General features: G+C 41.1%; 1 protein-coding gene across 1 annotated transcript in view; it reads right to left on the reverse strand.

Annotated features, from left to right (window-relative positions):
* Positions 1–23,886, reverse strand: part of LOC126199564 (probable cytochrome P450 301a1, mitochondrial) — a gene marked incomplete at its 5' end in the record, with an annotated part of 110,084 nt that overhangs the window by 44,025 nt on the left and 42,173 nt on the right. The window contains one exon of the mRNA XM_049936486.1: positions 5,115–5,316. Within this exon, the coding sequence (XP_049792443.1) occupies positions 5,115–5,316 (202 nt within the window). The remainder of the gene's footprint in view (positions 1–5,114; positions 5,317–23,886) is intronic.

Consider the following 23,886-nt stretch of genomic DNA (forward strand, 5'->3'; position numbering starts at 1 on the left):
CCATATTTGCAGGTTCTGGATGCCAGGGAAAAGTCAGAATCTTTATTTTGAAAATATACAGGTTCCTTAAGAACCAAAATTTCGCGATTTCTTTCTGTAAGACGGTGTGTGGCGGAGGGTACCCTGAGTACCTCTATCGGTTCTCCCTTCTATTCCAGTCTCGTATCGTTCGTGGAAAGAAGGATTGTCGGTATGCTTCTGTGTGGGCTCTAATCTCTCTGATTTTATCCTCATGGTCTCTTCGCGAGATATACGTAGGAGGGAGCACTATACTGCTTGACTCTTCGGTGAAGGTATGTTCTCGAAACTTTAACAAAAGCCCGTACCGAACTACTGAGCGTCTCTCCCGCAGAGTCTTCCACTGGAGTTTATCTATCATCTCCGTAACGCTTTCGCGATTACTAAATGATCCTGTAACGAAGCGCGCTGCTCTCCGTTGGATCTTCTCTATCTCTTCTATCAACCCTATCTGGTACGGATCCCACACTGCTGAGCAGTACTCCAGCAGTGGGCGAACAAGCGTACTGTAACCTACTTCCTTTGTTTTCGGATTGCATTTCCTTAGGATTCTTCCAATGAATCTCAGTCTGGCATCTGCTTTACCGACGATCAACTTTATATGATCAATCCATTTTAAATCACTCGTAATGCGTACTCCCAGATAATTTATGGAATTAACTGCTTCCAGTTGCTGACCTGCTATTTTGTAGCTAAGTGATAAGGGATCTATCTTTCTATGTATTCGCAGCACAATACACTTGTCTACATTGAGATTCAATTGCCATTCCCTGCACCATGCGTCAATTCGCTGCAGATCCTCCTGCATTTCAGTACAATTTTCCATTGTTACAACCTCTCGATACACCACAGCATCATCTGCAAAAAGCCTCAGTGAACTTCCGATGTAATCCACAAGGTCATTTATGTGTATTGTGAATAGCAACGGTCCTATGACACTACCCTGCGGCACACCTGAAATCACTCTTACTTCGGAAGACTTCTCTCCATTGAGAATGACATGCTGCGTTCTGTTATCTAGGAACTCTTCAATCCAATCACACAATTGGTCTGATAGTCCATATGCTCTTACTTTGTTCATTAAACGACTGTGGGGAACTGTATCGAACGCCTTGCGGAAGTCAAGAAACACAGCATCTACCTGTGAACCCGTGTCAATGGCCCTCTGAGTCTCGTGGACGAATAGCGCGAGCTGGGTTTCGCACGACCGACTTTTTCGAAACCCATGCTGATTCCTACAGAGTAGATTTCTAGTCTCCAGAAAAGTCATTATACTCGAACATAATACGTGTTCCAAAATTCTACAACTGATCGACGTTAGAGATATAGGTCTATAGTTCTGCACATCTGTTCGACGTCCCTTCTTGAAAAGGGGGATGACCTGTGCCCTTTTCCAATCCTTTGGAATGCTACGCTCTTCTAGAGACCTACGGTACACCGCTGCAAGAAGGGGGGCAAGTTCCTTCGCGTACTCTGTGTAAAATCGAACTGGTATCCCATCAGGTCCAGCGGCCTTTCCTCTTTTGAGCGATTTTAATTGTTTCTCTGTCCCTCTGTCGTCTATTTCGATATCTACCATTTTGTCATCTGTGCGACAATCTAGAGAAGGAACTACAGTGCACTCTTCCTCTGTGAAACAGCTTTGGAAAAAGACATTTAGTATTTCGGCCTTTAGTCTGTCATCCTCTGTTTCAGAGCCATTTTGGTCACAGAGTGTCTGGACATTTTGTTTTGATCCACCTACCGCTTTGACATAAGACCAAAATTTCTTAGGATTTTCTGCCAAGTCAGTACATAGAACTTTACTTTCGAAGTCATTGAACGCCTCTCGCATAGCCCTCCTCACACTACATTTCGCTTCGCGTAATTTTTGTTTGTCTGCAAGGCTTTGGCTATGTTTATGTTTGCTGTGAAGTTCCCTTTGCTTCCGCAGCAGTTTTCTAACTCGGTTGTTGTACCACGGTGGCTCTTTTCCATCTCTTACGATCTTGCTTGGCACATACTCATCTAACGCATATTGTACGATGGTTTTGAACTTTGTCCACTGATCCTCAACACTATCTATACTTGAGACAAAACTTTTGTGTTGAGCCGTTAGGTATTCTGTAATCTGCTTTTTGTCACTTTTGCTAAACAGAAAAATCTTCCTACCTTTTTTTTAATATTTCTATTTATGGCTGAAATCATCGATGCCGTAACCGCTTTATGATCGCTGATTCCCTGTTCTGCGTTAACTGTTTCAAATAGTTCGGGTTTGTTTGTCACCAGAAGGTCTAATATATTATCGCCACGAGTCGGTTCTCTGTTTAACTGCTCAAGGTAGTTTTCAGATAAAGCACTTAAAAATTTTGTGATATTTCTTCTGGGTTGGAAAACTGTTGTTCAACTGACACAGTTAGGCTACTGGTGATGGTAGCCACCGAAGATGTTACACTTTCGTCATTGGGACAATCGCTTTCTGATTCAATCTCTTTTCCTAAATTGGTAGAAATCTTAAATTGACATGTAACATGAACATTCAGAAATTCATGAAATTTGTGATCGACACGACCCATCATGTGGAAGATTTATTATTTGATTGCTACTTACAGAAGTTGCTCCAGTAGTAGTAGTAGTAGTACCAGTAAAATATGCTGTTAATTTTGGTAACTTTTCAATTACTTCCTTCTGATGTACAGCTTTTTTCCTTTCTGCAGATCCACTAGGATATGACCGTTTCGACATTTTATGTTATAATTCAGTATTTCTTTTCTACACCGAAAATAATCGCTGACATAAAACAAAACAGGCAAACTACGATTTAATCAACGAATACCTCAGAACACAGTCATTAACAACCACAAACAAAACAAACGACACATTACTGCAGACAAATACAGGGGAATTACCGATCGTCTAGTTGGTTTATTTAAATCGGTCGTCAAGTTTAACTTTCCGTCGCTATTTGGAGCGAATAGAACTGTGCACTGCGCAAAGCTAATAAGCAAGTAGGTATTGTAGTCAGTCATTATCGTTCGATTCTTTAGAAATAAATTTGTTTTTGGGTAATAAATATCGGTTATCGTTTGTTGATCTGGCAGGAACTAGGGAGCCCCTATCAATCGCGTCGGCCCTGAGCACGTACCCAGTGGGAAAGAGGGGCCTGATCCTAGGCTCTTAAGAGTCTGTTGTTGTGGAAAATTTGTGTTTTTTGGGGGGTTTTCCACATCAATCTCGCCAAATGCTGTCCTGGGTTGCTCTTCACCCGAGTAATCTCAAAATGTAGCTTTCAAAACATGTTTCATTGAGAAACAATTAGCCCAGTCGACTTCAAAAAAAATGTAAGGCATGAAAACAAGGCAGTAAATCCATTTACGTGGTCAGATACGAAGTTTTATAAGCAAACAAAGGTTTATATATTGAATAAGCCTTTTTAATATTTATTTATTGTTTTTTAAGTTTGAGGCTTATTAATCCGTGACACTTTTGCTGGTTCCTGTTGTGTATAATCAGTAGGAATTTCTCAAGTTTTCTGATATCAAAAATGGCAGTTTCAGAACCTTGAGACCTCTTTCATAAATTTCTGTGGGCACCCACGATCACAGCGTAGGATTGTTCCATCGTGCCATGTCACCTGAATAAAGATGGGCAAACTGAAACACGTAACTGTTTCGAAATAATGTTTGGATACGCTGTTTCGAAACAGTGAAACAGTTTGTGTTTTGTAATGTAATAAATCTACACATTTTGTCATCTTGAATGTCTACTGTATAAGTATGTCCACATAAACATAAAAAAGGTGCGAGAGCGCTAATCATATCGTAGAAAGTATGAAACTATCACTTAGGCGTCTTGGCAGTTTCGTATTTCCTTCAGCAAATGCGCTGCTTTCGTGTCGTGTGACTTTCATACTTTTCAATTGGCTGAGGACAGCCATAGCTGAACACAGAAGAATTACCACGAACGGAACTGGAGGTGGGAGCAAACTGCAGAAACAACGGATATGCTACTATGATTCCCACATTCCGTTAGTATGGGTAATATACCCATCTTGCTAATTTCCATGCACACAAAGGGAATCAGTGTGGATAATAGGCAGTGACTATAGACTCACCAATAATGCCAAATAATTCGAATAAATTACAAAATATAACAAAAAAATTGTCTTTCAAGGTGTTTCGAACCGTTACTATAAATTCACCATGCTTCCCAGCCCTTCCCGTTCACCATTACACTATCAGTGATATGTCAAACAGATTGCATGCAATTATACCTACATCAAATTTATGTATATGTCTAATAACTGTCACTCTACGCCCTTTTTTATTCAAAATGTTGTAGGCTTACTTGCGTTTCTTAATATGATTACTGTGGATGACCAGAGAAACGTATGTTATGAAAAAAGTGTAATTTAACTGAATGATTTTCACATATTTATTATTTTGAATGTGAATAGTATACGTTGTTTTATTGTTTGGTTAGTGTTTATAAAGCAGATGTTACGCCATTTCGGAATAGGACAGTCAAATAGAAACGAAGCTTTATTTTCGGATATCTTAAGCTTCATGCTATTGCATGTCAAAAAGATTTCGACACTCTTGAAAGTGTTTCACGAAGTGGTATGTTGTGTTTCAGTACCTGTGCCAAGCCCGAATCTCGTCCGACACAGAGCGGAATGAAACATCACTGTTTCGATACAATTAGTCCGTTCCAAGCACAGGTGCACTGAAACAGCCTCATTTTGAAACAACGATACAGTTTCTGTGCCTGGCTCGAGATCGAATCTGGTCCGGTTGTCCGAGACAGGGGCGGAATGAAACACCACTGTTTCGAAACAGTGAACCACAGCCGTTCCGAAACACTGAAACAGTTCCACGTATCGATACACTGTATCGAAACATAGAAACAGTGGCCAAGTCTACACCTGAATGAAGGAGCCTACCAAACTATGGTGTCGTGTGCAAACAGCCGAGTGCAGTTTTCCCTGATCGCATACACCGATCAACGCATTGTAATGACAGCTTCCTGCTGCAGTACGTAGGATGCTTCGATTGACAGTAAAGTAACGATGACTGCAAGAGCTAGAACTGTTACATGTTGTTTTGTGGGAAGCTTACTCTACGAAGAAGTTCATGTTGTTGACGTAGCGTGTCCAGAGCGCTGACGGGAAGTAGCGCCAGAAGGGCATCTTGAGCTCCAAGATGGCGACGTTGCGCAGGGCGAACTTGGCCGCGTCGATGATCTGCTGCGGCTCGGAGCTCGCCGGCAGGTCAGCGCGGAGACAGCCGAGGCGGACGTCCAGCGCCACACGGCCAATGCCTGCCGACACACAAGGAGCGCTGCCAGCTGTCCAGATTTAGAGGGATTACTTGGGATTTTGGTGTTGGAAACCCGAAACAGGACGGGATACCTACAAGAAGGGTAATATTTCAAATAACACAGTCTATTCATTATGTAAGGCAGTTTTGTAGCATTGTAAAATTAGAGATTCGATTTTTTGTCGGAAGAGAACTAAGTTGGCAGAACTGCACTCAGTAGCCGTTGCATCATCTAACTTCTTATTCAGTAGCGAGTCAAAAGTTGTTTGCATTTCACAGAAATTACCCAAATGAAACTACTGGAACCAATGTATCGTCAGTTCCAAAAAAAGGCAAAAATTGAAACTGAAAACCAAGTTTAATAATTAACGATGTAAAGTTAATTTCTGGCTTAACAGATATAAAGGTGATTAAAATGCTAACTACTCTGAGAGCCCCTCGCACACTGATGAGGCAAACTGTTTTGACCACTGCCCACCGCGGGATTGTGTTTCGCCAGGCGGCGTTGCAAGCTTATAATGCGGGAAGAAAACCATATAAGTGGAGCAGAGACGAATGGGGAATTTTACACCATGGTATCATTCACACTATCATCAGTAATGTAACTGTAACATAAAATCCTCAAACAAAATTTAAAAAAAATCGTTCGGTAAGTCATTTTTGTTGAAGAGCAAGGAAAGAAATACATCCAAATCGACAGCAAGGTTAACAAAATAGAAAATGTAATACAAGAGCTAATTCATAAGGTATTCGTCCACCATCTGAACATGCCGAAATTATACGCGCAGTGATTGAACTACAACGCTGACCCACGGCAACACTACAGTCCACCGTGGCGCGGCCCCACTCTATCGCCTGTTGTGGATCTGAACGGCGCCGATACAGTGCAATCAGCGCCACGGGCCGTTAGTGAGACGACGCTGACCGAAAGGAAACTTATTCTGCGCTTACATAATGAGTGCAAATCTTCTCACGAGATTGCTAAAGTAGTCGGTAGACCTAGATCGACGGTTCAGTCGACAATATATACGAGGGCTATTCCGAAAGTAAGGTCCGATAGGTCGCGAAATGGAAACCACGGTAAAAATCAAAAATGTTTTATTTGCAACAGTTAGATACACCTTGCAGCTACTTATCTCCATAGTCGCCGACCCGACTTAGACGTGTATCGTAGCGTTGTACCAACTTTCCCATACCCTCGCTATAGAAGGCAGCCGCCAGTGCTCTCCGCCAATTCTCTACGCTGGCCTACGGCTCGTTGTCTTGTGCCGAAATGTTGTCTTCATAACCAGCGGTTCATGTGACCTGAGCTGAATCTCAGAGGGAGACAATTACGAGCTGTATTGTGGGTAATCTCACATTTCCATTTGAAAACGATGCAGGAGCATCTTCATTGCCCCTGCAGAATGCGGCTGACAATTGTCATGAAGACGAAACAGCACGACAGTTATGTAATGTTAGCTGCATAGCTTCAGGGGAAATTTCTCACCAGGCCCCCGTACTTGGCGGCAGACACTATTTTCTAGACATCTTTACGCACTCACTGCGAGCTCAGAAATGAGAAGAGCGACGTGATGCTAACTGGGGTTATACTAGAGACACTACCCAACACATCTGTGCAAAGCTTTATCGGATTTTCATAGTCGTTTCCATTTCGTGACCGATCGGACCTTACTTTCGGAATAGCCCTCGTAGATTTTGCGCAACAAAATCATTAAGAAACCAACCACGTACCGGACGCCCTCACACTTTGATGCAGACGTGAGATTTATCATGAGGGTAATGAAGAAGAAACCTAAAATCAGCGCTCCTAAGTTGGCTGGGGAGTTAGGGTGTAGGGGGAAGAAGGTATGTACCAACACAATCAGAAATACCCTAAAAATGCATGGGTATAACGACCGCGTAGCGCGCAAGAAATTTTGTGTCAGTGAACAGAATCGAAAGAAACGTCTTCATTTTGAGATAGAACGTAGATTCAAAAAGGAAGACTTCTGGAATAGAGTAATATTTTCCGATGAGAGAAAATATAACCTATTCGGGTCGGATGTCAGACGAATGGTGTGGCGTAAGAAGAATGCGGAGATGTTGCCACGCAATCTTGTGCCAACGATTAAACACAGTGGTGGCTCCCTGATGGTGTGGGGCTGTATAAGTGCTGCAGGTGTTGGAAAATTACATTTCATAGACGGTACAATGAATCACAATATGTACATCAACATTTTAGAGGACAATCTGAATCCTAGCGCCGAAAAATTAGGCCTGCAAGGAAATTAAATTTTTCAACAAGATAAAGACCCAAAGCATACGGCTCTAAATACAAGGCTGTGGCTCCTGTGCAATACCCCGAAACAACTTAACAACCCTCCTCAGAGCCCAAACATTAATCCTATTGAACACCTTTGTGAAGTACTGGAAAATAGCATCAGGAGAAGAGACCTTTTTAACAAGAGAAACCTAAAAGAAGCACTTGAAGACGAACGGGACAAAATTCTAGCTTCTCTGACGGCAAACTTGGTCAAGTCGATGCCCAGATGACTACAAGCAGTAATAGCTGCAAAGAGAAACCCCGCTAAATATTAATTTTGTAATTGAAGTTATATTTTCTCATTGTAAATTTAAAAAAATGAGTGGACGAATAGTTTTTGAAGTAGCTCTTGAATAAGTTCTCTATTTTGTCAAATTTGTTATCTTTATGGATGTTTTTATTTGCTTGTCCAACAATAAAAATTACTTACCAAGGTTCGTTGCATATAACTGGATGTTCACATTTTATGTTCCCTTCCTTTCACGTGACATATACTTAGTTTTTAAAACAAATTACAACTAGACGAATAGTTTTTGGACTAATTGTTTGCGTTTTTTTTTTTACAAAAAAGGGTCATTCATTGTCATCTGTTTTTACAAGGAGACAATTATTGAACTATATGAAAAAACGTAAAATTAGTTACAAACTACAGCGTATACACACTTTATCCAACATGTAAATGTCACTACAGATATTCGGATTTAGGTTATGACTTGTTCGACATGTCTACCGTCATTGGCGATGATGTGGCGCGAGACGAATAGCATGGCCCACTGAAGTGTTGGAACATCGACACTGTCGATGAGCTCATGAACGGCTGTTTTTAGCTCAGCAATGATTTTGATGTTATTGCTGTACACCTTGTCTTTAATATAGCCCCCAAAAAAGGAGTCGCACGTATTCAGATCCAAAGAATGTGGCGGCCAACCGAGGCCCATGCCAATGGCCTCTGGGTACCCCAGAGCCAGAACGCGGTCCCCAGAGTGCTCCTCCAGGACATCAAACACTCTCCTGCTTCGATAGGGTCGAGATCTGTCTTGCATGAACCACATCTTGTCGAAATCAGGGTCACTTTGGCTAATGGGGTGAAATCATCATCCAAAACCTTCACGTACCGTTCGGTAATCACCGTACTATCATGGAATATCGCACCGATTATTCTTTGACTGGACATTGCACACTACACAGTCACCTGTTGAGGGAGAAGAGACTTCTCGATCGCGAAATGCGGATTCTAAGTCCCCCAGATGCGCCAATTTTGCTTAATGACGAACATATCCAAATGAAAGTGGGCTTCGTAGCTAAGCCAAACCATACACGTTCAAACTAATTTCCATCACACCCCACGACCAACTGTGCAGTTTGAACGTCCTAACGCAAACCGTTCAAAAGTTATGACGATTTTATTTCATTTAGCTACAGTAGTTGAATAATTGTCACCATGTATGTAGGCACCGTAAATATCGTCTACCAATAAGTTTGCGTTCAGAAATCTTCTGTTATTGTCATCTTTTTATATTTTAAGCATTATTTAAAAGCGTGTAACCTCTACTTGAAGAGCGGTTGTTATCCACTGCCAGTCCGCCCCTTTCGTGGGAAATTGAAGTAACAGCAACGAAAAAAAAGAAAAAAAAGGGGAATCGTTCTAGGGGCGATACAGGCTCCAAATGGGGAAATTCACTGACGCTATTGACTGTAACGAAGGGTAGATTATTGTGGCCTGGCGTCTGGGAACGGAATGAGTATCTCGCAAACGGCGAAGTTGGTTGGCTATTCGTGTGCTACTGTAGTGAGCATCTGTGGAAAGTGATTGAAAGGCGGTCAAATCAAGAGGAGGTGACATGCTGATAGAGTGCATGTCTCATCACAGATTGTGGACGTTGGAGGCCTGCCTGCTCTGTAAGGCAGGGTAGGCAGTAATATGTGGCAGGTCTGACGACAAAGTACACCACTGATGCAGGCATAAGTGCTTCCGATCACGCCATTCAGCGCACATTGTTGAACATAGGGTTCCTCTGCAGACGATCCCTACGTGTTCCCGTGTTGACCCTACGACATCGCCATTTACGACTGCACTGCAGACTGGACCATCGAGATTGGACCTTGGATCAATGGGAAACGTGTTGCCTGGTCGGATTAATCACGTTTCTTACTGCACCTGGTCGATGGCCTTCACTCAGGAAAAAGACTGAAACATGCATCCCGCCATGGACTGGTGGGTACATCATTATGCTATGGGGGGCATTAACCTTGTCCTCCGTAGCACCTGTGTGGTATTCGAAGGCACCGTGAGAGATGTGGACTATCTGAACATTGTTGTGGATCACCTGCTTCCCCCCCCCCCTCCCCCCACGCCCCCCGCTCACCATGACTGATGTCTTCCCCGATGGCGACAGCATCTCACAGCAGGATAACAGTCTCTGTCAAAGGCTGGCGGTTTGAGGAGTATGGTAACTGAAGAAAACTTCACAGGTATGATTGCTAAAATTGCAGTTTATTGGATGACCGGTTTCGACAAAGCTATGCTGCCATCATGGGATCTCGTGATATGTGGATAATATGTTGCAAAAATTCAAAAGCATAAGATCCGATAATGATAGCGTAACTCTGTAGAAACTGGTCATCCAATAGAATGCTTTTTTTTTTTTTTTGCGATCTTGGCTTGTGAAATTTTCTTCACACACCGTACACTGCAGTGGGCCATAGACTGACTCATGTCAGGAATACAGGTTTGAGGAGCATGATTGTGAAGTTCCCAAGTATTGGCCACCAAATTCACCTGAAGGAACGGTATCGAACTCCAGCTCACCGCCTTTAATTTACTGTCCCGTTATTTACCGACATTGCGTGGCCTGTGAGTAGAGATATCTGGTGCCGAATCCCCCGGAAGCCTACTAAGGACTCGTCAAACCTATGCCGAGCAGAATCTCTGCGGTATTGTGTTTTAAAGGTGGATCGCCACGCTGTTAAGAAGCAGGTGGCCATAATGTTTGACTTATCAGTGCGTTTCAATGTGTCTCAGAGACAAAAATGACGCTAAGAAATACGCTAGCGCTGATACACACAAAACCTGTGTTTATCAGTAGGTCTCGAAAACGCAGATAAGTGAGTTCTCATGTACAGAGACGAATTAGGTGGACTCATAAGGTAAGTAATGAGGAGGTTATGCGCAGCATCGGAGAGGAAAGGAATATGAGGAAAACACTTGCAAGGAGAAGGACAGGATGACAGGACATGTGTTTCAACATCAGGGACTGGCTTCTATGGTACTAGGGGGAGCTGCAGAGGTCAAAAACAGTAAAGGAAGACAGAGATTGGAATACACCCAGCAGATAATTGAGAACGTAGGTTGCAAGTGCTACTCTGAGATGAAGATGTTGGCACAGGAGAGAAAAAAAATGTGAAGGGGGGGGGGGGCACGTCTCCTAAAAGAACAGAGCGCTAAAAAGTGGTTACTGCGGAAGCAACGTTCGTGTTAAATTCACTCAAACGTAGTTATAGTTTTACTTCTACAAACTGCTGTAACAGTTTATTCTAGCACTTGTTCATGTTTAAAAGATCTTTGAAAAATCTTGATGTGGACTCACGAAGGCATCGAAAGTGGTTTCTACATCTACATCTATACTCCGCGAGCCACCTTACGGTGTGTGGCGGAGGGTACTTATTGTACCACTATCTGATCCCCCCTTCCCTGTTCCATTCACGAATTGTGCGTGGGAAGAACGACTGCTTGTAAGTCTCCGTATTTGCTCTAATTTCTCGGATCTTTTCGTTGTGATCATTACGCGAGATATATGTGGGCGGTAGTAATACGTTGCCCATCTCTTCCCGGAATGTGCTCTCTCGTAATTTCGATAATAAACCTCTCCGTATTGCGTAACGCCTTTCTTGAAGTGTACGCCACTGGAGCTTGTTCAGCATCTCCGTAACGCTCTCGCGCTGACTAAATGTCCCCATGACGAATCGCGCTGCTTTTCGCTGGATCATGTCTATCTCTTCTATTAATCCAACCTGGTAAGGGCCAGTGCTAGCCCCGTATTCAAGACATCGAACAATTATTTATTATTCTTTGGTTCAAAACTTGTTTACGTTCTGAGATACATGTCGGTATAACATTTCAATTATTGAAAACAATATACCAGTAATAATAGCATATATGCAGATGAATTTTATCCAGGAACCTATGCATCAGTTCCAGCTTTAGACACGCCAAGTGGAAACCTTGGAAACCCTGCACACAAGGACATTCTGTATGCACTCTGCCTAGATGCTGCTAAAGTGAGCACATACATGGTGCCATAAAACTATATAGGCGTTACGAGGTCCTGAGGTCAGTACCTTGAAATGAGAAACTGATGGTCGAGAATGACTACTTCATGTGGTATGAGACATCGAATTGGCAATTTCTGTGGTAGGACTGAAAACGATAATTGCAATCGAGCGGGCTCGAGGTTTCCCGAGTTCGACACCGTAGCAAGATTAGATTAGATTAGATTAATACTAGTTCCATGGATCATGAATACGATATTTCGTAATGATGTGGAACGAGTCTAATTTTCCAATACATGACATAATTAAGTTAATTTAACAACATACTTAAGTTAATATAACAACGTTTTTTATTTTTTTGTGTTTTTTATTTATTTATTTTATTTTTATTTTTTAAATATTTTTTTGTTTTTTGTTTTTTTTTTCTTAATTTATATCTAAAAATTCCTCTATGGAGTAGAAGGAGTTGTCATTCAGAAATTCTTTTAATTTCTTCTTAAATACTTGTTGGTTATCTGTCAGACTTTTGATACTATTTGGTAAGTGACCAAATGTGAATGATCATTACTAGAATCACCTGTAGCCGAAATTCGACTAATTGTATTCATAAAGTAAGGAAACTCCAATGTTTTATATAATTAACTGGAATTTATTCATATGCAGATTCTTAGTTATTAGCTGAACACTACTTTCCAAAACAACAACAGAGTTTTCGTAACCGATGTCCACAATGTTCCTATAACTTTGTCAACACAAAAATTGTATTTCTCTAGCTCTTCGACTTTCAGTCCGACCCGTTACTGTTTTTCTTTGAGGCGTAGCTTAAAATATAATAAGGGAAGACGTAGCCATTCAAAATGAAGAAGCTGATAGTTAGGAGCTTATTTCAGTTTTTATGGTAAACGCGGCAAATGAGTAGCAAGTTAGTTCCGTTTAAGCATAGACAAAACCAAGCGAAAAAACCACGTCAGTAAACAATGTGTACAGTCTGTGTTGTCCACAATAGCTTTGTTACTGCACCGTTTTGCTTTCAACTACTGACAACATCAACGACCTAACAGTTGTGGTATTTTAGTTATCCGGTATGCGTTAGTTACTGCAAATGAACAAGCTGAAACATTTAAACACAAATGTCCCTAGAACGCGATTTCACAGAATGTTGTTACTTTCGTGTGTCATTTCTATATTATTGAAATATTTCTATATTATAGATATAATTCTTTGAATTCCTGGATCCTTTGAAAGGCGTCCTTGATAAAGTGAGTTGAAAAATAAAGTTTATGTTAACGCTGGCAAATTAACTTTTCCCTTATATCAACAAAATGTTAATGCCATTGTATCACTACAGTAACCTCTGATGCGATATGTTTTGCATTACAAAAACTACACTGTAAATTGATGATGAGGGCGTGCAACAAATGCCAAGTTGGCAAGAAGTGTACTGCATGCTTCGATATGTAAAAGAGATTTCGAAAGCAGATTTTAAACTGTAAACATTTTCCGCGGTTACGGTAGACTCCGGCTGTGATTTGTTGGCTATGAACTGCAGATTAAAACTGAAGAAATTGCAGGAAGGTAGTAAATTAAGGAGATGGGACATCGGACAAATTGAGAGAAGCACAGGCTGCTGAAAGTTTCAAAGGGAGCTTTAGCTAACAATTTGCTGAAACAGGGGAAACGAATACAATAGAAGATGTTAAGGTGAAATAGTGAATGCATCAGAGGGCGAAATAGGCAGAAAGACAAGTCCCAGTACAATAACACACGATACTTGGATTTTAAGAGACGAATGGAGAAATTATAAAAATGCATCAAATCAAGCATGTAAAAGGGAATACGCATGTCTAAAAAATGAGACAGAGAAAGTGCGAACGGGCTAACTGGGAATGACTAGAGACGTTTGGAGGAAATAGAGGTAGTTGCGTGAATATCAACAGCTCAAATGGCAAGCCAGTACCCGGCAAAGAACAGAAAGGAGGAAGGAATATATATAGTGGTTTAGGGGTGGAATTGCAGATATTGTGATCATTGATCCCTTAGTACGCTCCCAATTTAGTGTGTTAGTTGATTTTTTTTCTCTGCGTCTAACAGTGTTCCCGCAAACACGCCACATCATTCACTGTTCAATGTTTTATGCATGGTCGTAACTGCACCACTAAATGGACTATGCCTGTCAGTATAGAATAAAGGTTTTGAGTTCATTCGTCCAAACATCAGCAGCTGACCTGCCGCCCATGGAAAAATAAGTATTAGTGGCTTGCTCTTACCACATGTGCTTGGAGGTACTAACCAATCTAAAAATATACTAACACATATAATTACTAGTCTTCAAATGAAGTAAATACTGATGTAATGGCCGGCCGGAGTGGCCGTGCGGTTCTAGGCGCTGCAGTCTGGAACCGAGCAACCGCTACGGTCGCAGGTTCGAATCCTGCCTCGGGCATGGATGTGTGTGATGTCCTTAGGTTAGTTAGGTTTAATTAGTTCTAAGTTCTAGGCGACTGATGACCTCAGAAGTTAAGTCGCATAGTGCTCAGAGCCATTTGAACCTTTTTTTTTTCTTTTTGAACTGATGTAATGTTGTTTAGTACACTGTCCTCAGTCAGCAATAAAAATATCTGGACTTCGATCCCTAAGTCCCTTATGTTTGAGGTCTATATAAGGGAAATGAATAGATCCCTAACTCCCAGTATGTAGAAGGTCTATACAAAGGAAATGAATTTAAGGCAGTATTAAGGAAAAAGAAGAGGAAGTGAATGAAGAGGAGATGGGAGATAATACGATACCGCGATAGCAATTTGTCAAAGCACTAGGAGACCTAACTCGGAACAAATCCCATGTATAAAAGAAATTCCCTCTGAATTATTAAGATCTTTTAGAGAGCTTGTCATTGCCAAACTGTTCCACCTGGAGTACAAGACAGCATGGCATGCGGAATACCCTCAAATTTCAAGAATATGGTAATAATGCCAATTCCAAACAAAGTAGATGTGAGTATTACGAAAATGTCAATTTTCTAAGAAATAGTTACAGAATCCAGATTCCAATTATTTATAGAATAATGGTTAAACTAGTAGCAGTCGACATCGGGTGTATCAGTCTGGCTTTCAGAGAAATGCAGGAACACGAAAAGCAGTGCTGGCCCTGCGAATTATCTTAGGAAACAGGTCGAAGGAAGACAAATTTACGTTTATAGAATTTGTAGATTTAAAGAAATTCGACGATGTACACCAGAATACACTATCTGAAATTCTAAAGGAAGCGAAGATAAAAGGCAGGGAGCGAAACGTTATGTACAACTTGGACAGAAGCATACTGCAGTTATAAGAGTCGAAGGCATGAAAAGGAGACAGTAATTGAGAAAGGAAAGAGACAGATGTTTAACCTATCTCTGACGTTATTCAATAAGTACGCTGAGCAAGTAGTAAAGAAAATCAAGGAGAAATATGGAAAGGAAATTAAAGCTCAGAGATTTGCTGATGAGAGTATAATTCCCTCAGAGGCAGAAGAGGTCTTGTATAAGCAGCTGAACAGAATGGATAGTGCATTGAAAAGTGTTTGTAAAACGAACATTAACAAAAGTAAAACAAGTGTAATGGAATGTAATCGAATTAAATAAGGCGGTGCTTAGATTTGGAATTGAGACACTAAAAGTGGTAGGTGAGTTTTGCTATAGGGGCAAAAAGTAGCTGATAATGGCTGAAGAAGAGAGGAAATAAAATGCAGACAGAAAGAAAATCAACTCAGAAAAAGGTCAGTATGCTAAAATACATTACACGACGCATTAATAATTTAAAGTTAGAACAGGCGTCATAATTCAATTACGTGGGGGTGTAGAGTCTGCACAGAATACTGTAGCCTGTAGGTGCGCAGAGAGCAGGGCATACATGGGGAGTGAGCTAGTGGCGCAGGCCATAGTGGCCGAGCGGTTCTAGGCACTAGAGTTTGGAACCACGCGACTGCTACGGTCGCAGGTTCGAATCTTGCCTCGGGCATGGATGTGTGTGATGTTCTTAGGTTAGTTAGGTTTAAGTAGTTCTAAGTTCTAGAGGACTGATGACCTCAGATGTTAAGTCCCATAGTGCTCAGAGCCATTTGAACCATTTTTTTTTGAGGAAGTGGTGGGGGTTGCGGGGAGATGCTGTAGGGGAAGTACCGAACGATGGAGGGGAAGTGCCATTCTAAACTGAAGCCTACATTCACATTTTTTGTAAATATTAAGTGGGGCCCCTCCACGACTGCACTTCGATGGTGACCATTCAGGAAGATCTGTCATCTCTGCTTTGATTAGTATTTAAAAAGGGATTCTGCTGAAAGTGCAGCGATTTATTTTCGCCTGGCTTGTTAATCATTTGTAACTTTCAAAGGTGCGTCATGAGTGGCGAAAATGCCAATGAGTACTCTCTATAAATATAACAAATATGTCAAAATGATTAAACTAGTTCAATCAGGATATCAAACTTTCTCAACTGTTTCGGAGCTGATGAAACAGCAGCAGTGAGCAGAGCTTCATTGGGAAATAGACTAATACTTCCTTTTTCTAGCAAAAGACAGTAATTAACATTGTATTTCTTCTACACAGATTTCTTCGTTTGTTGCCTAGCGGAGATGGACAGTTGCTGTAGAATTAAGGGAATGTAAAATATGGCCTATCTATACCTTTGGCCATAAACAAAGTTGGACCTAATATAATTGCGTAGGCTTCCGCGGCCGGAGTCAGTCGACATAAAAGTTTTCTGGATTTGGTACCGCGTCATAATGTAAAACTACTGCTGCTATAGAAAAGCCAACGTTTCGGCCACGATTGCAGCGGCTTTCTTCTGGGTCTAACGGTGTGTTCTAGCTATGCAGTGTCCTTTGTATTCGGGAGCACGAGCGTTATATTCGTCTAGGGCAACACAACAAATCCGCAGTGGCAGAACATCACCATGACTGCGGAAAAGAAATAAAATTCAGCGAAGCCTGTGTGTTGGCCAAGCAGCCAATTATGACGAAACGCAAAATCAGAGAAGCCATCGAAATACTTAAACACCCTAAAAACATGAACAGAGAGATTGGACTCAGGCTTGCTCCATCTTGGCTGCCAGCAATCAGAGCCCGACAGACCGCACTGTCAACACGAGGCACGAGCACTACCGGCGAGTAACTGCCGCCGCGCGGCCGACGTCCAGCAGTTGGTAAACAACAGCAAACTTCTCATTCGACGGTGGCCACCAATCATGGTACATAACACAAGAGCCAATGGACAACAGAGGTCACGTTCTCCCTCTACCGCAATAACCTATTAAAATAAAGTTCCCTCTCCTTCTCCGCCGGCCGCGGTGGTCTAGCGGTTCTAGGCGCTCAGTCCGGAACCGCGCGACTGCTACGGTCGCAGGTTCGAATCCTGCCTCGGGCATGGATGTGTGTGATGTCCTTAGGTTAGTTAGGTTTAAGTAGTTCTAAGTTCTAGGGGACTGATGACCAGAGAAGTTAAGTCCCATAGTGCTCAGAGCCATTTGAACCATTTTGCACCTCTCCTTCTCCCTTAAGTGACCAATAAACTAACTACCTTTTTAAAATTATGACGTAATGGCATGCGCAGTGAACACTAACAACAAAATATAAAGGACACTGAATAGCTAGAACGCACCATTAGACCCAGAAGAAGGCCGGTGCAAGCGTGGCCGAAACGTTGGCTTTTCTATAGCAGCAGTAGTTTTACATTATGACGTGGTACCAAACCCAGAAAACTTTTATGTCGAAAGTTGGACCTATTAGAATGTCTTGCTAACACAACACTGCTCCCAAGACTCTTCCAGCTGCTTTTATTAAGTAAACGTGTGAAGAGAGTTTAGAACACACATTTTTCCGTATTTCAACAAAAACTCAAAATTCTTAGAAGATACGACTATATCGAAAGAAAATGTTGAAAATGGAAAAATTCAAAACAAAAATGAAATATCTTCAGGTTTTACAGTAAAATGACAAAAAGAACGAGAGCAACATAATCTCTAGACAGCAGAAAAGAAAACAGAGCTAAACAAGAGGATAACGCTGGGAGGAAAGGAAAAAGAATGCCAAAATAAAGAATACCAGAAAATCATGAAGATTCTGAAAAACAATACTTCTCGCAGACAAAATATATTCTGCTACTGCTCTCTCCCTCTCTAATTTTAATCCCAGTGTTCCAACGAAAGTTTTCAAGTGGTTTCCCTTGATTATTATGTATTACGTTGGTGAATAAGTTGGTAGCCTTTTTGTTTTGCATGTTGGTATTCCGGATGATATTGGTTTATTTGTGGATTTCCATTTTTTATTTGTAGTTCACTGTTGCTACTTGACTTCATATATTGTCATTTTGTCATTTGGAGATAGTGAGTGGAGCTGTGGAGGCTAGAACGTCGCAACATTACCGACATATCCTTCTGTTTGAATTCAAGAGAGGGGTGACAGCAGTGTAGGCGGCCAGAAACATTTCCACCATGTGTGAGGATAATATCACTGCATAGAACACAGAAAGTTTTAAGGAGGGTCGTTTCGACAATAGTGACTCTCTACGTTCAGAAGGCTTTCCGGGTTTTATGAAGATCGTTTAAAGGCATTAATCCATAATGGTCCACTTCAGTGTTCTCGAGAACTGGCAAACATGATGAACTGTGATTATTTCACCACTGTGTCACATTTGCACCAAATGGTGAAGGTTCAACTATATGGTGTACGGGTAACGCATGGTCTATGCCAAAATCGTAAAAATCAGCGGGTGGCCTTATTTGCGTGTTTGCTTGCTCGTTATCATTTGGCTCATGAACAACACCTCAGTGGTGGAAATAGTAACACCTTCCCAAATTTTCGCAAATGGAAGCCAGTTTGCCTGCTCCCGGCTCTCTGAGATTTGGTTGAAAAGAACTACTGTTCAATCGATATATCGAAGAAGCAATGATGGAAATAAAAGAAAGGTTCAAGAGCGGAATTAAAATTCGAGGTGAAAGGATATCAATGATAAGATTCGCTGATGACATTGCTATCCTCAGTGAAAGTGAAGAAGAATTAAATGATCTTTTGAATGGAATGAAAAGTCTACTGAGTATAGAATATGGATCAAACAAAGACGAAAGTAATAAGAAGCAGCAGAAATGAGAACAGTGAGGAACTTAACATTAGGATCGATGGTCACGAAATAGATGAAGTAAAGGAATTCTGCTAGCTAGGCAGCAAAATAACCCATGGCAGGAGGAGCAAGGAGGACACCAAAAGCAGACTACTATTGGCAAAATTGGCATTCCTGGCCGAGAGAAGTCTACCACTATCAAACAAAGGGCTTAATTTGAGGAAGAAAGTCCTGAGAATGTACCTTTGGAGAACAGCATTGTATGGTAGTGAAACACGGACGGTGGGTAAACCAGGGCAGAAGAGAATCGAAGCATTTGAGATGTTGTGCTGTTGTGCTATAGACGTATGGACTGATAAGGTAAGGAATGGGGAAGTAGTGCGCAGAATAAGAGTGGAACGGAATATATGTAAAACAATGAGAAGAAGAAGGGACAGAATGGTAGGACATCTGTTAAGACGTAAGGGAATGACTTCCGTGGTACTAGAGGGAGGTGCAGAGGGTGAAACCTGCGGAGGAAGACAGATATTGTAACACATCCAGCAAATAACAAGTGCTCAGGTGGGTGCTACTCTGAGATAAAGAAGTTGGCACAGGAGAGGAATTTGTGGGGGGCTGCGTCTAACCACTGAGATGACTGATGACTAAAAAAATAGTTGAATCAAATGATTTTGTTTTAATCAACTTCGTAAACTATGCAAGTAACATGTCTACTTAAAAAAAGCTACGTGATCATCCCGAACACGACAGCCATATGAAATACATAGCATGCAGGTTTAAGCGAACCTCACATGCCGGAGGTTGGTACAGGAAAAGGAAGAATATTATAGAATCGAAACCCAAAATACGAAATATTGTGCTGTTCACTATTTTCTACTGTAAAATATACTACAACATTATTTGACTGAGCGAATTGTATCTCGGGAAAGACAGCGGTGCACGAGTATTTTGGAAAAGTTAGTTGTAGAGTACGCCTAGGCTCTCTCATTTCCTTATTCTTCTGCTCTCTTCCTTGTCGCTGCTGTTGTTGTGGTCTTCAGTCTACGACTGATTAGATACAGCTCTCCGTCCTACGTCATCCTGTGCAAGCCTCTTCATATCCGAGTAACTACTGCAACCTACATCATTGTGAATCTGCTTACTGTACTCATCTCTCGATTTCCCTCTACGGTTTTACTCCCCACACTTCCACCCAGGTATAAATGGGTGATTCCTTGATGCCTCAGAATACATCCCACCAACCGTTCCCTTCTTCTAGTGAGGTTGTGCTACAAATTTCTCTTCGCCCCAATTCGTTAAGTAATCTATCCACGTAATCTTCAGCATTCTTCTGTAGCACTACATTTCGAAAGCTTCTATTCTCTTCTTGTCTAAATTGTTTATCCTCCATGCTTCACTCCCAAACATTGCTACACACCATATTAATACTTTCAGAAAAGACTTCTTAAAACTAATGTTAAAAAATTTCTCTTCTTCAGAAAAGCTTTTCTTATCATTGCCAGTCTACATTTTATATCCTCACTACTTCGACCATCATCAGTTACTTTGCTGCCCAAATAGCAAACCTCGTGTAATACTTTCTCTGTCTCATTTCCTAATCTTTTTCTCTCAGAATCACCCGATCTAATTCTACTGCATTCCATTATCCTCGTTTTGCTTTTGTTGATATCCATCTTGTATCCTCCTTTCAAGGCGCCGTCCATTTCGTTCAACTGGTCTTCCAAGTCCTTTGCTGTGTCTGACAGAATTACAATGTCATCGGCAAACCTCAAAGTTTTTATTTTTCTTCCATGAAATTTTAAGTCATTCTCCAAATTTTTCTTTGGTTTCCTTTACAGCTTGCTCAATGTACAGATGAGTAACGTCGAGGACAGGCTACAACCCTGTCTCACTCCCCTCTCATGCCCCTCGACTCTTATAACTGCAATCTGATTTCTGCACAAGTTGTAAATACCCTTTTGCACCCTGTATTTTACCCCTGCTACCCTCAGAATCTCAAAGAGTGTATTCCAGTCAACATTGTCTAAAGCTTTCTCTTAGTCTACAAATACTGTAACCGTAGGTTTGTCTTTCCTTAACTTGTCTTCTGTGAGAAGTCGTAGAGTCAGTATTTCTAAATTTCTTCGGAATCCAAACTGATACTCACCGAGGTTGGCTTCTATCAGTTTTTCCATACTCCTGTAAACAACTCATGTTGGTATTTTGCAACAATGACTTATCAAACTGATAGGTAATTTTCACAACTGTCAGCACTTTCTTTCTTAGGAATTTGAATTATTATAGAAGTCTAAGGGTATTTTGCCTGTCTCCTACATCTTGCTCACCAGATTGAAGAGTTTTGTCATGGCTGTTTCTCCCAAGGCTATCAGCATTTCTAGTGAAATATTTTCTACTCCCGAGCCCTTGTTTCGACTTGGGTCTTGCAGTGCTCTATCAGGTTCTTCACGTAGTATCATATCTCCCATCTCATCTTCTTCTGCATCCTCTTCATTTCTATAATACTGCCCTCAAGCACATCTCTCTCGTATAGACCCTCTACATTCTTCTTTCATCTTTCAGCTTTCCCTTCTTTTCTTTGGACAGGTTCTCCTTTCTCCAAAGGTCTCTTTAATTTTCCTGGTGGTATCTGTCTTTCCTCTAGTGTTATATGTTTCTAAATCTTACATTTGACCTCTAGCCATTCCTGCTTAGTTATTTTGCACTTACTGACAGTCTCATTTTTTAGACGTGTGTGTTTCCTTTCGACTGCATTTTTATATTTTCTCCTTTCATCATTTAAATTCAATACCTCTGGTGTTATCCAAGGATCTCTACTAGCCTTCGTCTTTTACCTACTTGATCCTCCGCTGCCTTCACTATTTCATCTCTTAAAGCTATCCATTCGTCTTTTGCTGTATTCCTTCCCCGTCCTTGTCAGTTGTTGTCTAATGCTCCCTCTGTCACTCTCAAGAACCTCTTGTTCTTTCAACTTATCCAGATCCCATATCCTTAATTTCCTACCTTTTGCAATATCATCAGTTTTAATCTACGTTCATAACCAATAAAATGTGGTCAGAGTTCATATCTGCCCCTGGAAATGTCTTACAATTTAAATTCTGGTTCCGAAATGTCTGTCTTAAACATTATATAACCAAACTGAAACCCTCCGGTGTCTGCAGATCTCTTTCATGTATACGACTTTTTTTCATGATTCTTAAACCAAATGTTGATGATGATTAAATCATGCTCTGTGCAAAATTCTGACAGGCGCATCCCACTTTCAATTTTCCACCAATCCATATTCACCAACTATTATTCCTTCTCTTACTGCTATCGAATTCCAGTCCCCAACATAATTAAATTTTCGTCTCGCTTAGCTATCTGAATAATTTCTCTTATCTCATCATATATTTCTTCAATATTTTCATTATCTGCAAGAGCTTGTTGACTTATAAACTTGTACTAGTGTAGTGAACGCGGGCTGTCTTGGCTATGATAATGAATTTGCTATAGTATTCATAGTCTCTTACCCGCATTCCATTTTCTTATTCGTTATTAAATCTACTTCTGCATTACCCCTATTTGATTTTGTATTTATACTTGTATTCACCTGACCGGAAGCCCTATTTCTCCTGTCACCGAACTTCACTAATTCCCACTATATCTAACTTTAACCTATCTATTTCCCTTTTTCTGAACTACCGGTCCAATCAATGAAGGGATCGGACATGGAAGCTTTCCCATCAACGCCGGGGGGAGGGGGGGGGGAGAGAGGGACTCTTCGTACTAAGTAAATAATAATACACTCTTCTTGCACCGAGCGAGGTGGCGCAGTGGTTAGCACACTGGACTCGCATTCGGGAGGACGACGGTTCAATCCCGCATCCGGCCATCCTGATTTAGATTTTCCGTGATTTCCCTAAATCGCTTCAGGTAAATGCCGGGATGGTTCCTTTGAAAGGGCACGACCGACTTCCTTCCCCATCCTTCCCTAATCTGATGAGACCGATGACCTCGCAGTTTGGTCTCTCCCCCCAAAACCAATCCCAACTCTTCTTGCTTACTTGGACTATAGCTATGACAGTAATAAATAACAATAAAAATAATAACAGTTTAAATCGTCAAATTCAGTTGATTTTTCACGTAGAAGAAACACCTGGTATATCATATTTTACGAGATTATAGTATTTAAAAACATTGTGCCTAGCATAATTATTGAGAAATTAAGTCTAACTATCGATGTAGTACGGCAGTAGATCCCTATGATTATTAATTGAAAAAGAGTGACAAATTATATCTTGATGACAGCCCCGTTTAGACCTGTGGGAAACTGCTGAATATATATTATTGAAACACCGTTGGAAAAAATAAGAAAATTGTTTATTAGTTCAAAAGTGATAGCCATAACTGCTAATACTTTTATCCCACTATGAGACAGGACGGTCATCGTCTACGTGGAAAAATGTTGACGGTTGCCAATGCAACCATGATTGTACCGAGAAGGGTACCTCTTTGTCCGAAGGAAATCGACGTTCACGAACGTCTTTTTTCAGGTCTCCAAAAGCTAAGGAAATCGAATGGTTAGAGACGGACTGTACGGATTGCGGGCTCACATGTTACCAAGGTTGTCTCGAGTACGCTTCAGAAGTTTTGCTAGGAAGTTCTCACACATCCCCAATACAATCTCGATCTCTCCTTTCGTGATTTCCGTATTTTTAGAACCCAGAAGAAAGACTTTCGCAGCCGTCGATTTGCTCTGGACAAACCGGTGCACACCTGGGTACAATCATGGTTCCGTAGGCAACCTCGATCAATGTTCCATGAGTCACTGACTATCTAGTCTCACAGTGGGATACATTTATTAACAGTAATGGAGATAACTTCTGCAATATATATATATATATATATATATATATATATATATATAT

Source organism: Schistocerca nitens, chromosome 8 (assembly GCF_023898315.1).
Source record: "Schistocerca nitens isolate TAMUIC-IGC-003100 chromosome 8, iqSchNite1.1, whole genome shotgun sequence".
Taxonomy (NCBI): Eukaryota; Metazoa; Arthropoda; class Insecta; order Orthoptera; family Acrididae; genus Schistocerca; species Schistocerca nitens.